The 12,919-nt window shown below is 44.7% G+C and overlaps 1 protein-coding gene across 1 annotated transcript in view; it reads right to left on the minus strand.

The window, feature by feature from the left end:
- POFUT3 (protein O-fucosyltransferase 3) overlaps nt 1-12,919 on the minus strand; it is an 81,948-nt gene that overhangs the window by 61,703 nt on the left and 7,326 nt on the right. The window contains exons 3-4 of the mRNA XM_088021395.1: nt 12,272-12,623; nt 9,327-9,621 (exon numbers count right to left, since the gene is read on the minus strand). Of these exons, the coding sequence (XP_087877521.1) occupies nt 9,327-9,621; nt 12,272-12,352 (376 nt within the window). The 5' untranslated portion in view covers nt 12,353-12,623. The remainder of the gene's footprint in view (nt 1-9,326; nt 9,622-12,271; nt 12,624-12,919) is intronic.

Raw genomic sequence — 12,919 nt, forward strand, 5'->3', positions numbered from 1 at the left:
GATAAATCTTTTTATTTTTTTAAGATTTTATTTATTTATTTGACAGAGAGAGACACAGCGAGAGAGGGAACACAAGCAGGGGGAGTGGGAGAGAGAGAAGCAGGTTTCCCGCGGAGCAGGGAGCCCGATGTGGGACTCAATCCCAGGACCCTGGGATCATGACCTGAGCCGAAAGCAGACGCTTAACGACTGAGCCACCCAGGCAACACTAAATGGATAAATCTTAAACAAAACAAAACAAAACAAAAAACCAAAGTTCTCATTTCCTCCCCCATCTCTACATGAGGAGATTGGGCCAGTTTCACTAACTCATTCATTCAACAAGGCTCCCTGAAGCCTGCCGGGGGCCAGGCACTGTTCTAGGTCATGGGAAGACAGAAACAAACAAAACAAAGCTCCTGGTCTTCCCGTACTTACATTCCAATGTGGGGAGACAGCTGATAACTCACCCCAGACAAGTAAGCCAACTTCGGGGGTGATGGGTGCCATGAAGAGAAAATAAAGTGGTAGGAAGGGGAGCACTGCTTCAGAAAGAAGCGAGGAAAGAGGCCTCTCTGAGGAAGCACCACTCACAGACACCCAACTGGCGGGAAGGAACAAGCCAGGAGAGCACATCCCAGGGAGAGAAAGAGCAAGTGATAGGTCCTGAGGCTGGCAAGGCTTCCCCGGTGTGTGAGGAGGGACTGCGAGCAGCTCAGGGTGGAGAGGAGAGAGCACGGTGAGCCTGAAGAATCCAGCAGGGCAGAGCCCGCGGTCTTAGAGGCCACAGCAAGGACCTGGAATTCTAACTAGAGGAGATGTCACTGAGGGTCTGAGCAGAGCCCTGCCACTGGGTTCAACCTCTATAAAGTACCACACAAATAGTTATGTAAGTCAAAATAAGACGTCTATTTAAAATAAGAGGTTTGGGGCACCTGGGTGACTCAGTCAGTTAACCGTCTACCTTCGGCTCAGGTCATGATCCCAGGGTCCTGGGATCGAGTCCCACATTGGGCTCCCTGCTGAGCAGGGAGTCTGCTTCTCCCTCTGCCTCTGCCCCTCCCCCTGCTCTCTCTCTCTGACAAATAAATAAATAAAATCTTTTTAAAAAATTTAAAAATACAGTAAGAGGTTTGGGGCGCCTGAGTGCTCAGTTGGTTGAGCGCCCACCTCTTGGGTTCGGCTCAGATCATGATCTCAGGGTTGTGAGATCGAGCCCCACTACAGACTCTGTGCTCAGTGGGGAGTCTGCTTGAGATTGTCTCTCTCCCTCTCCCTCTGTGTCTCCCCCTGCTTGCGAATGTGCTCTCTCTCAAAATAAATAAATAAAATCTTTTTAAAAATAAATAAATAAAATAAGAGGTTTGATTACAGCAAAAATATATATATGTGGACAGATAAGCACATATACATATGTATACATATATTGTATAGAATATACAATCTATCACCTAGTTATTATGAGCTTCTTTTCATGTTCCACTTCATTACTGCCCACACAGTCCAATTAAGTCCATCTCCTTCCCATCTCCCAAATAAGTCTTAATCTGGCAAGCTATTAAGAACAATTACCTACTAATTCAATGCACAGGGCCCAAGAGAAGATCAACCTCTGGAGACAAAAATTACTAAGAACTAGCATGTAATGGATGAGATCAGCAGAAATCTCTAGCCCTGAGCATGGTTCACGAATGTGTCACTCATGAAGTGGGTTATAGCCACATAAGGAAATCTATCAAGGCTGTTAGCACATCAACTGTGATATACTCATGTGAAACCAAACTTGTCTGTTTTCTGTGTTTCTCCGGGGCATGGCAAGGGGACTGGCAAACGGTGCCACTTTGCAGAAACCCCGTACAACTTCGTGTCCGAATAGAACTCACAGGACACATCCCGAGATACAAAGTAATTGTGAAAGAGAACATATCCTTGTCCCCACTCACCGAATTTATGCATGGAATGAAGGAGAACCCATTTTAGGATTCGTGGATTCCATAACAAGGTCAAGAATACAGAAAAAGATGCGAGAGAAGAGCCTGTGGGGGACACTTATTGAAGTGTTTCTATGGCGAGCACTTGTGCCCTACTCTGAACCCCCTGCTTCCACAGAGCTGCCTGGAGAACTCTGAAATATGTCATATGTTCTTGCAACTTAGAGACAGAGGACTAGTGTCTACCTCACGCCTGAGGAGGCACCCAAGGACTGTGGACCAGGGATGGGCTCTCCTGACCTATCTCCCCAGGAAAATCTAGGGGATGTGACCTGCCCATGATCCCAAAGCTAGCCAAAGCAAGAGGTGGGTGATACTTCCCTTGACACATGTGGGGATCCAGTGTGCAGCCTTGGGTCCTCCTACGAGAGCCCTACAAGGAACAGAGACCTCAGCAGAAAGAAGCTGGATGTGTTCTGCAGGGTGCCAGGAGCTGGGAAGCCATCTGACTACGCAGAGTAGAGACACAGCTTCCTGAGAAAGGAAACTGTAAAAGTCCAACAGGCAAACTCCAAATGCCATGCAAATGCCCCAGAATAGAAAAAGTATACTTCATCCTCTGCCCGACCCACTCAAGGACACCGGCTCGAACCATCTGCCTGGTTCAGAAAATATGAAGCCACGCAGCCAAGTAAGAAATGTCCTATCTCCTTAATTCTCCTCCCTGTCCTCACTGCACCTCCACTAAGCTCCCAAAAGCAGCTGGTGATGGGGAGAGAGGGAGCAAGCAGAGGGTAGAGAGCAGAAAGAACACAAGTCCCTTCCCCAGGGCAGCAGGCTTGCAGCATGAAAAGAGCTCCAAGCTGGTGAACACAACAAATGTTACTTAGGCACATTGAGAGTTAGGATGGGATTCTACCTGGGAATGAACATGCCACTTACTAAGCTTGAAACTGCACTTGCAACGTAAAGTGACCATAAAGTCGTCCGTTGCTTCTGAGTGAGCACAAAGGCTGGAGATCTGCCAGATTTTCCAGTTAGGGGATGATGAAAATTAGCCCCCTGAATAAGGCTTTAAAGGGCAGTGAGAAACACATGCATGTTGATCTCATTCCATAACTCATGCTTGGTCATTGTCAGGCTTTGAATGAATGAATGAATGAACAACAAACAAAAGAAATGTCTGAAGGGGAATGAGTAAACAAAAGAGTAAACCTGTGCACAAAACCCAGAACATGGAGAGATGGCTGGTAACAGAGTTCACTGATGAGCTAGCATTTTCAAAGGAGAAAGATGATGGACCTGTTGTGCAGGCTCATAGCCTCTGGTGTAGACAGTGTGGTAAAATACTAACAAACAGAGTATGAGTTCTAGAATCAGATATTCTGATTTGGGTACATGATCAGGCACTTTCCATCTGTGTGACCTTGGGCAAGTCACTTACATTCTCTAAGCCTGTTTCCCCATCTCTAAAATGGTAATAATACCCAGGCAACTACATAGTGTTATGATGATTTTAAATAAGAGAAAACGTGGAGAGTATCTCTTTGGTGCCTGGCAGAGTGGGCAATGATAATGGCAGTGAAATCCCAAAGTGTCCCTTGAAACAAACAAAGCGTCTACTGTGTTTGCTATCATTCACTCTAAATGTATTTCAATCCAACACTCTGGGAACTGGTAAGCTGTAGATGGCTTATAACAGAAACTCTTTCTCTTCCTCTGCTAAAGACCTTCTTTGTAACTCCGGTTCTTGAAGAAGTCTTCTGGAATGATACCACCCATTTCTGATGATTCCTTTACTCTATGTCTTCTCCGAGGTTGGAAATATAATTTGGACTATATTATCTCACACCTTGTCCATGAGGAGAAAGTTCTGGTTCCTGCCACCCACACAGGTAACCGAAGACAAGCCTTTTCATGCTGTGCTTTACTTCCTTCTTCATCAAAAAGAGGCAGAAGGCCCACCTATGAGGCTGTTTTGAGAAGGCAATAAGATCATGTTCAAGGAAGTGGTAGGGGGAACATGGAGCCTACCCTGAGGGTGGAGGTATTGGAGCTCCCAGCAAGCAGTCAGCAATCAGTCCCAGAGAGCTGGACTGGAGCTGTCCTTTGAGGAGGGCCAACCTGATGTCCTTCCTCTTCATAACCTCCACACTTCATCAAGGTGTGCTCATCCCACATTCCTAAGGGGGTAAAATATTTCAGAAGCCTCCTTTTCTTTATCTCCACGTGCCTCTGTTTACTAAAACCTCTACTGAGAAGCTCATCTAAAACATAAGCAGTTCCCTGCTCTAACTAAGCCCATTCTCGTCAAGCGTGACTCCAACCCCTCCTTCAGGAGAGACATCTGTCAGGAGAACTGTCTAAAAACCCGGAGTTGTGTTAGAAATCACTACAGTGACAGTATCGAAGACTCCCATAACCCTTGGACTTTGGGTTTAAAAAAAAAAAAACACTTTATTCACTTGTGACTGCTTTATTTTCATTTCAGAGAATTGTTAATGAAGCTGAAGATTTGCATTTCTCAAACGGCTCAAACCAGACACAGTATTCACAGTGTTCATATTAAGTAAATAACTCATATCTAGGAAGAAGAAAAAGAAAGTAGGCTACAAAGGAAACAAGCAAACTCAAAAATATTCTGGTTTACAATAGCTTCGAGGTTACATAATCCTCCAAGTCTCCATTTCACTAAATTAGGTCAGCTTTTGACACCAGCATCATTTTCCCTGACTTTTTTCAATCCTGCTGCAGCAGAGATCCAGGTGCCGTTGTGAGTGACCTACTTAACTAGAATTTGTGGGGCCCTCAGACAGAAACGTGTGGTATCTTCATTCTATTTTGCTCAACAGACCTCCTTAATGAACTGAATCTCTAATTCAGCCGGCTAAAAACCACACATCTTAAGCAATTCCCACATCCAAATATCCAGGTTTAATTATACTCATGAGTGTACATTCAAATGTGGCACAGGCAAAAGAGCGATGGATGAATCAGGTGTGAGGGCCTGTTGGCTCTCAGTTCCACTCTTTTGCTGACCCCAGTGCAATCGTGGCACATCCCTCACCTTCCAGAGCCTCAGTCTTGTCACCTTGGTGAAGAGAAGGTTAGACTCTTGCATCCTTTTTGGCTTGACTCTCTATGAAGATTTCCTGAGCACCTACCAAGGATAAGGCGCTAGATATAAGGGTAGAGGAGGTACAAAGATGAACTGACATTGCCCCATCTTCAAGAACTTTCCACTCCATGAAGGAAGAGAAGATCACACAGAACAAAACCAAATGCTTAGTTATCTTATTTATTCCTCAGGATTGGCATTGTGCCTGGCACACCATAGAGGCTGCATGTGATGGGAGAGAATCCGGAATGGTTCACAGGTGTTCTATCTGAGTTGGCTTTTAAAAGGCCATTCAACTCTCAGGGGCTCCCTGATACCATTCTCCAATGTGATTCAAAATCTTAAGCCAGCGTTCAAGGTTCTCCTCGTTCTGGTCCCAACATACCATTCAAGCTCATCTCTCTTACCCAGAACTATGCTATAGCCTTGCTGTACCTCAGATATTACCCATAACTTTCTACTTCTTTGCTCACATTCATGCCATCCCTCATCCTGACATGTCCTCCAATCTCAACACAATCCAATTCCGTTATCGCTCAACATTTTGAATTTCTCCTGTTTTATGAAGGCAGTCTTAAGCCTTTCCTGACTCCTCCAATCATATGTTCTCTCTCCCTTCTTTGAAATTCCACAAGATCTATTGACACTCCTGTTATGGTACATTTGCCACTTAGAACTCCATTACTGCCAGGTAATGTCTTTGTCTCAAGATAATAATCTGTGACATTAGATGCTACGTTATTCATCCATGTTGCCAAACAAATGGTGGGTATTCAGTAGATTACTTGACAAGACAAATATAGAAATGACAATCTAGGACTCAGAAACTGAATAAACAGTGGCAGTAAATTTGTACATTTGTGGCTTCTGCCTAAAATGGTGACTATTGCAGTTTGATTCTTGAACCTAGGGTTTAGTTGATAGAATCACAGCGGTTAGAAGTTTAGAAGACAGGCTGGATTCAGATTTCAGAGCCTTGAGTGCCAGGGTAATAAAAATGGCATAGGGCACCTGGGTGGCTCAGTCGGTTAAGCATCTGCCTTCAGCTCAGGTCATGATCCCACGGTCCTGGGATCGAGTCCTGCATTGGGCTCCCTGCTCAGTGGGGAGGCCTACTTCTCCCTCTCCCTCTGCCTGCCGCTCTGCCTACTTGTGTTCTCTCTCTATCTCTCTGTCAAATAAATAAATGAAATCTTAAAAAAAAATAAAATAAAAATGGCATATATTTAGTTCTCAATGAGTCACAGATGGTTTCAGGAGCTGGAGAGTAACAAAACCTGAGATAGGAAGATCAAGCCAGAAGCATTCCAGTTAACGCATCAGTCTCCTGGGAACTGGGATGGAGGTAAGTCCATCTCTGAAAGAAGAATCGAGTCTTGCTGTGCTGATAAAATTAAGTGCATGAACCTATAGATCTGTGAGTCCTGGAAAAGTCACTAAGCTAAATACTGCTTTGTAGGCTTCCTGGCAACCCGGTATTTTAGTACCCACCTCAATAAAAGGAAAGAGACCCACACCAAAGCATCATTACTAAATTTCCAAACTGGTGAATAAGAGAATATTTGATATTTTTCCAGAGAAGGGAGGCGGGAACAGAATACAAAGGAGAGGGAATCAAAATAGCTTTGGATTGTCCAGCAATAACAGCAGAAGCTAGAAGACAGAGGGAAAATGTCTTTCAAATTCAGAAAGAAAAGCATTTCCCACCTAGAATTCTATGCTGAGCCAAACCATGAACGAAGGTAAGGGTAAAATGAATACATTTTCACACATACAAAGTCTCTGAAAACTTACCTTCAGAACACACTGAAACAAAAGTCTAAACCAAGAAAGAGAAAAATAAGGCATAGAAGAAACAGGAAGGGCGCCTGGGTGGCTCAGTCAGTTAAGCATCAGACTCTTGATTTCAGCTCAGGTCATGGTATCGGGGTCATGAGACTGAGCCCTGCATCGGGCTCCCCACTCAGTGGGAAGTCTGATTGGGATACTCTCTCTCCCCCCCCCAGCCTTTCCCCCCATGTTCTCTCTCTCTAATAAATAAATCTTTGAAGAAGAAGAGGAAGAAGAAGAAGAGAAAGAGGAAGAGGAAGGGGAGGAGGAGGAAGAGGAAGAGGAAGGGGAGGAGGAGGAAGAGGAAGAAGCAGCGGGGAGCCAACGCAAGAGTAAGGCATAGGGAACCCCCAGAACAACAGGGAGCCAGGACAGCACCTGTGTACCCAGCAAAAAGGGCAAGCACTGGAGACTGGAGCAGGTCAGGAATCTCGGGGAGACGGGATGTGTTAACTTTCTGTCTTAGCTCTCTTAACTTGCTCTTCCTCTTACATGATTTCCAAGGTCTAAAATGTTGGATGCTCAGAGCTCCGGGACATTCATTTCCACTGTTGTGTAGTGTCACACTGAATTTATATATATCACACTTCATTTGACCATTTTTCTCTGTTGGACATTTAGGTGATTTTTAAAACCTTACTTAGGACAAACAATGCAATAAGCAATCCATGTGCATGTGTGAGATTTCGTGAGGCTTCATACCTAGCAGTGGGATGATCTGGTATGAATTTATGTTGACTGGATATTGCCAGACCAATATCCAAAGTGGTCATATCATGGTGGCAGCCTTTCAAACAAAACTTAAAAAAAAAAAAAAAGATTTTATTTATTTGAGAGAGAGAGTGAGCGAGAGAGAGAGAGCACGAGTGGGGAAAGGGGCAGAGGGAGAAGCAGACTCTCCACTGAGCAGGGAGACTGACCGGGGGCTCGATCCCGGAACTCTGGAATCATGACGGATGCCCAAATGACTGAGCCACCCAGGCGCCCCTAAACAAAACTTTTTAACATGTTATACATGCGCAGAGACCTCCAGTATTCCCAAATAACATGCTTAGATTTTACTTCTTGACTTTTCAGTTTTAGACAGTATATATGGATTCTTTCTACAGAAGATGAATATTCAACTCTCCCTCACCCCTGCCCACCCCACTCAATTTCTCACCCCCATAACCTTCCCCAAAAGTTGTATCATTTTAGATAGATTAGTAATCAGTGTTGACATCATTATGTCATCTCAGTGAGCCATGTCATATACTAAGATGACTTTTCCCCCATAGCCTGTTTGCCTTGGAGTAGCATCAGATTTCTCAAAGAAATGTCTCACTATTAAAATCAATGGCTATGGGGCGCCTGGGTGGCTCAGTCGTTAAGCGTCTGCCTTCAGCTCAGGTCATGATCCCAGGGTCCTGGATCGAGCCCCACATCGGGCTCCCCGCTCAGTAGGAAGCCTGCTTCTCCCTCTCCCACTCCCCCTGCTTGTGTTCCCTCTCTCGCGGTGTCTCTCTCTGTCAAATAAATAAATAAAAATCTTAAAAAAAATCAATAGCTACACTTGGCAAGGGGGTGCAGCAGCGATGTGATGGCTGCTTCTTGCCTACAGCAAGGGGAGACCAGACTCTCTTGGTGGTTTCAGGCAGAGACCCCAGCCCAATCTCTAAAGGAAGAGTGTGGAAGTCTCCCTCTCTGTCTCTCTCTTCACACACATACACACAAATACAGATACACATTCACACCACTCTAAAGCAGATTTGCTTTCATTGACTTCCTAACTGATCAACTTTGCCTATATTTGGTCGAGTCTGCTCATCTGTACCCTCTTGCCCCCTCCACTCATCCCCCAGGAGCTCTGTATTTCCTGCCACCCCTGGCAGCTTGCTAATTCCCCTCGCTGGGTTTGATTGCCCTCAATCCCAGCAGGACATACAATCAGCCTCAGGAAGTGATAAATACCAACTTACTCTCGATATTGTTCAGCCCGTGCTGAACAATATTTTTATTTTTATTTTTTTAACAATATTTTTATTTTTATTGCTGATTAATCTGACTAATGAAATAAAGAACACTGTGTTAGCTAATGTCCAATTAAACATTTGTTAAGGTCATCAAAATCTCCTGGCTTATTATCGCAGGTGACATTCTGAATTGATGTCAGCAATAGAATCAATACCCAATTCCCTAAATACCAAATTCAGTAAGTACAGTGTCCAATTGTGAAAGGATGAGAGGAAATATCCCTTCTCTTCCAGAATTACCAAGGGCCAGCCAACCCACCTTTATGTTGGTGAAGCCTGTTTATTTCTTGTATCTGCTAAATGCTCAGGCCTCTCACAGAACAAATGCAAAGGAAATCAGGCATGTCCCATATGTCCAAGGGGAGCTCCACCTTCTCTTCCCTGAAGGTAAGCAGTAAGTCAGCTTTGGAGTAGGATGTCAGCAAGCCATGGGAGACAGGCAAATGCCCTACTTACCATAGAAGAGGAATGCTTTGGTCATGGGATGATGTAGGAAGGTCCGGTTGATGGTGAAGAAACACGCATCTGCCCCGCACTGGCCGAGTCTTCCAGTCTCCCCAGTAAGTGGGGACCACCAGAGCATGATGGGGTAGCTATCAGTTTCCAGCTGGGTTTTCCTATCCAAGGTCAGTGCTTCTTTTCCAGGGAGTGGATAGAGATGCGCAGGCTCCTCTTCCATCTTTGCCTGTCCATCTCGCAAATTGGAACTTTTAAACTTCTTCCTTTCAAATTTTCCCAGTTCAACCACTACCTGAAAGAGAAGACAAGTATTACAGAGTCAGATGGTTTCATTGCCTCTTGCACGTCTCCCGTTCATCTTGATGATGAAGCCTTGTTTTAGTTTTCTATTGCAGCTAGAACAAATCACCACAAACTCAGCAACTGAAAACAACGCATTTATTGGGGTGCTTGGGTGGCTCACTTGGTTGAGCATCCAACTCTTGATTTCCACTCAGATCATGATCTCAGGATCCTGATCTCAGGGTCTTGGGATTGAGCCCTGCATCGGGCCCCACACTCAGTGAGGAGTCTGCTTGAGATTCTCTCTCCCTCTGCCCCTCCCCCCATTGTCTCTCTAAAATGTAAATAAATTAAAAAAAAAAAAAGAAGAAGAAGAAAAAAGTAACCAACACATTTATTACTGCATAGTTCTGGAGGTGAGAAGTCTGACCTGAGTCTCACTAGGCTAAAAGCAAGGCGTCAGCAGGGCTACATTCTTCTCTGGAAGCTCTAGAGAATCCATTTTCTTCCTTTCCTATCTTTTAGAGACACCCACCGCTTGGCTCGCCACCCTTTCTCCATCATCAAAGCCAGCAATGTTGCCTCTCTCTGATGCTTATTCTGTTGTCACATCTCTGTCTGACCACAGCCACAGAAGAGTCTTATCTTCTAAGGACTCATGTCATGACACTGGGCTCACACTGATAATTCTGGAAAATCTCCACATCTCGAAGTGTCTCACCTTAATCCCATCTGCAAGGGCCCTTCTGCCACGTGAATTTACATACCCACAAGTTCCAAAGATTAGGGTGCTGACAAAATATCTATCAACAAGCATGCTTAATTCTACTAAACACATGCCAGCTACATTTCTGCATTTCAGCAGCATATAGAGTATCTGGAAATAGTTCTGTCTCTTTATGAAACCCGTGAGAGTCAGGGCTATTATCTGGCTCTTACTCGAGACTGCATTCTAGGGAGAATTCGTTATAAGTCACCAACTGGTTTCTTTTTATTACAGTTAAAAGAGTCATAACACAAGTCTTCCATTTCTAATAATTTCTACTGCGGCATCAAGTGAAGTCTACCATGAGTACTGGGCTCCCTTCCATGTAAAGCCACGTTTCTTTCTTTCTTTTAGGATGCACTGGGTCACTGGATAGCAGGCCATCAGTAATAGGAGTCTAGAGGGCAGGGCGGGCAGAGCGGACACAGATGGACAGTGGTTCCCCACAAGTGATAGAAGCTCAGAAATGACATGCATACCAAAAACATGACAATGTCTTCTGACATCAAAAGAAAAATTCTTAGGGATGCCTGCATGGTTTAGTCAGTTAAGCGTCTGCCTTGGGCTCAGGTCATGATCCCAGGGTCCTGGAATCGAGTCCCGTGTCGGGCTCCCTGCTCAGCGGGGAGCCTGCTTCTCCCTCTCCCTCTGCTCCTCCCCCCTGCTCGTTCTCTCTCCAGCTCTCTCAAATAAATTTTAAAAAATCTTAGAAAAAAAAGAAAGCTCTTAGCTTCGACACAGCCATTCCTCATAACTGAAAAAAGTGCCAAAGTAATTGGTAAGATCAAAGCTCTGGTAACTTCCCACAGAGAGTAGAGAACTCCAGCCCCTCCCGCACAAGCCTGGACACCCACAAGTCAGACGAAGAGGGAGTCAAGTATTTCTTCCAACCAGAATCCTGATCTGGCAGCAGAAGGTGGCAGAAGTCCAGCGCCAGCCTGTTTGCCAAAGTGCTTTTATATGCATTATCTCATTCAATCCTGATCAAGAGGAAAAAGCCCAGAGAATAATACCTCTGTTTCCATCAGCCCCACACCTGAACTGCTCACATCCACAAATAATCTTTAGAAGTCTTTTGAATTTCCAAATGGACAGCTGGTGCTTGAATGGGTCCAAACTATATCTGAATTCATATCCATACTTTTTCTATTGTTGTGTCATTTTTACTTTAATTTGACATCAGTAATGAACTTCAGAATCACCGACAAAATGAAATAGATGGGAAGACTAAAAAATGCTGCAGTTCAAACACCCACATTCAGGGACGCCTGGGTGGCTCAGTCGGTTAAGCCTCCACCTTTGGCTCAGGTCATGATCCCAGGATCCTGAAATCAAGTCCCACATCGGGCTCCCTGCTCAGGGGGAAGTCTGCTTCTCCCTCTCCCTCTGCCTGCTTGTCTACCTACTTGTGATCTCTCTCTGTGTGTCAAATAAATAAAGAAAATCTTTAAAAAAAAAAAAAGAATGACAAATGTATTAATGCGGATTCTTGTGTTCCACAGAATGGATGAGCTTATTCTTAGAATACACATGGCTTCTTCAAGAATGCCATCTTTCAGAAGTCATTGTGATAGGGGGCTTTGAGAAATCCATCTACATTTGACCCAGTAAGACAGACTGAGCTCTACTTTCTCTTCTTCTAGAACCAGGAACCTACAAGAGTCACAAACTGACCCCCTACTCACTGATTTTGTCTCTACCTGACACACCCACTCACTAAACCTCAGTTTTATCTATTGACAAAAAAAGTATTTCCCCTGCCTTAGACAGAAAACCCCCCGATCCTGAGAGATTAAGCAAAAAGTAAAGTACTTGGAGAGAACAGGGGTGGGTTGAGGGCGGGAAGGTTGGAATGGCTCAGCAATCGACACTACGCAACCCAAATTCTTGCTACCTGGAGTGTGACAAGCAGAAAGACGGAGGCTGTGATGCATAGGCAAGATGCCAAAAGCTTCCTCCTCTGAATCCACACCATGCTGCCCGGCCCTGGGTGACTGACAGAGGGCTAGCCTGGTTACCAGGTGTTCTCGAGTCGGCCCACAGCCCAAAACAACTTCACGTGGAGGAACCATCTGGGTGCAAATTTCTTCCACTGTCATTCCTGCTGGGACTTGGTCTCCATGAAGGACTGAGATCCCAGGTTCTGCAGGGGCCTGGCTTGGCATCGAGCGGGAACAGTATACAGTCTTCTTAACCTATCAACAGAGCAGCTGGAGATTCTTCAAACCAGAAGGCATCAAAAAATTCTGTAACAAATGAATAATTTTTTAGCCATAGTGCAGAAGATTTAATAAATGTAGTCTTTCAGGGTTATCACATAGAAACCTCACACTTTAAAACTAAAAGGAACCTTTGAGATCTGAGATACCTCACTCCTAGACAAGGAAACCAAAATCAGAGAGGTAAAGTGACTTGGTCAAGGTCACACAGCCCATTAGAGGACTGTGACAGGTCTACAATTAGGTCCTGAGTCTAAAATTCTGTTTCCACTTAATTTTCTCTGCCATCAGAAGATTGAATTCCACAAGTCACGTACACGTAG

This window comes from Eumetopias jubatus, unplaced genomic scaffold, assembly GCF_037043125.1.
Source record: "Eumetopias jubatus isolate StellerSeaLion01/CBP00866 unplaced genomic scaffold, mEumJub1_p1.0 scaffold_2, whole genome shotgun sequence".
Lineage (NCBI taxonomy): Eukaryota > Metazoa > Chordata > Mammalia > Carnivora > Otariidae > Eumetopias > Eumetopias jubatus.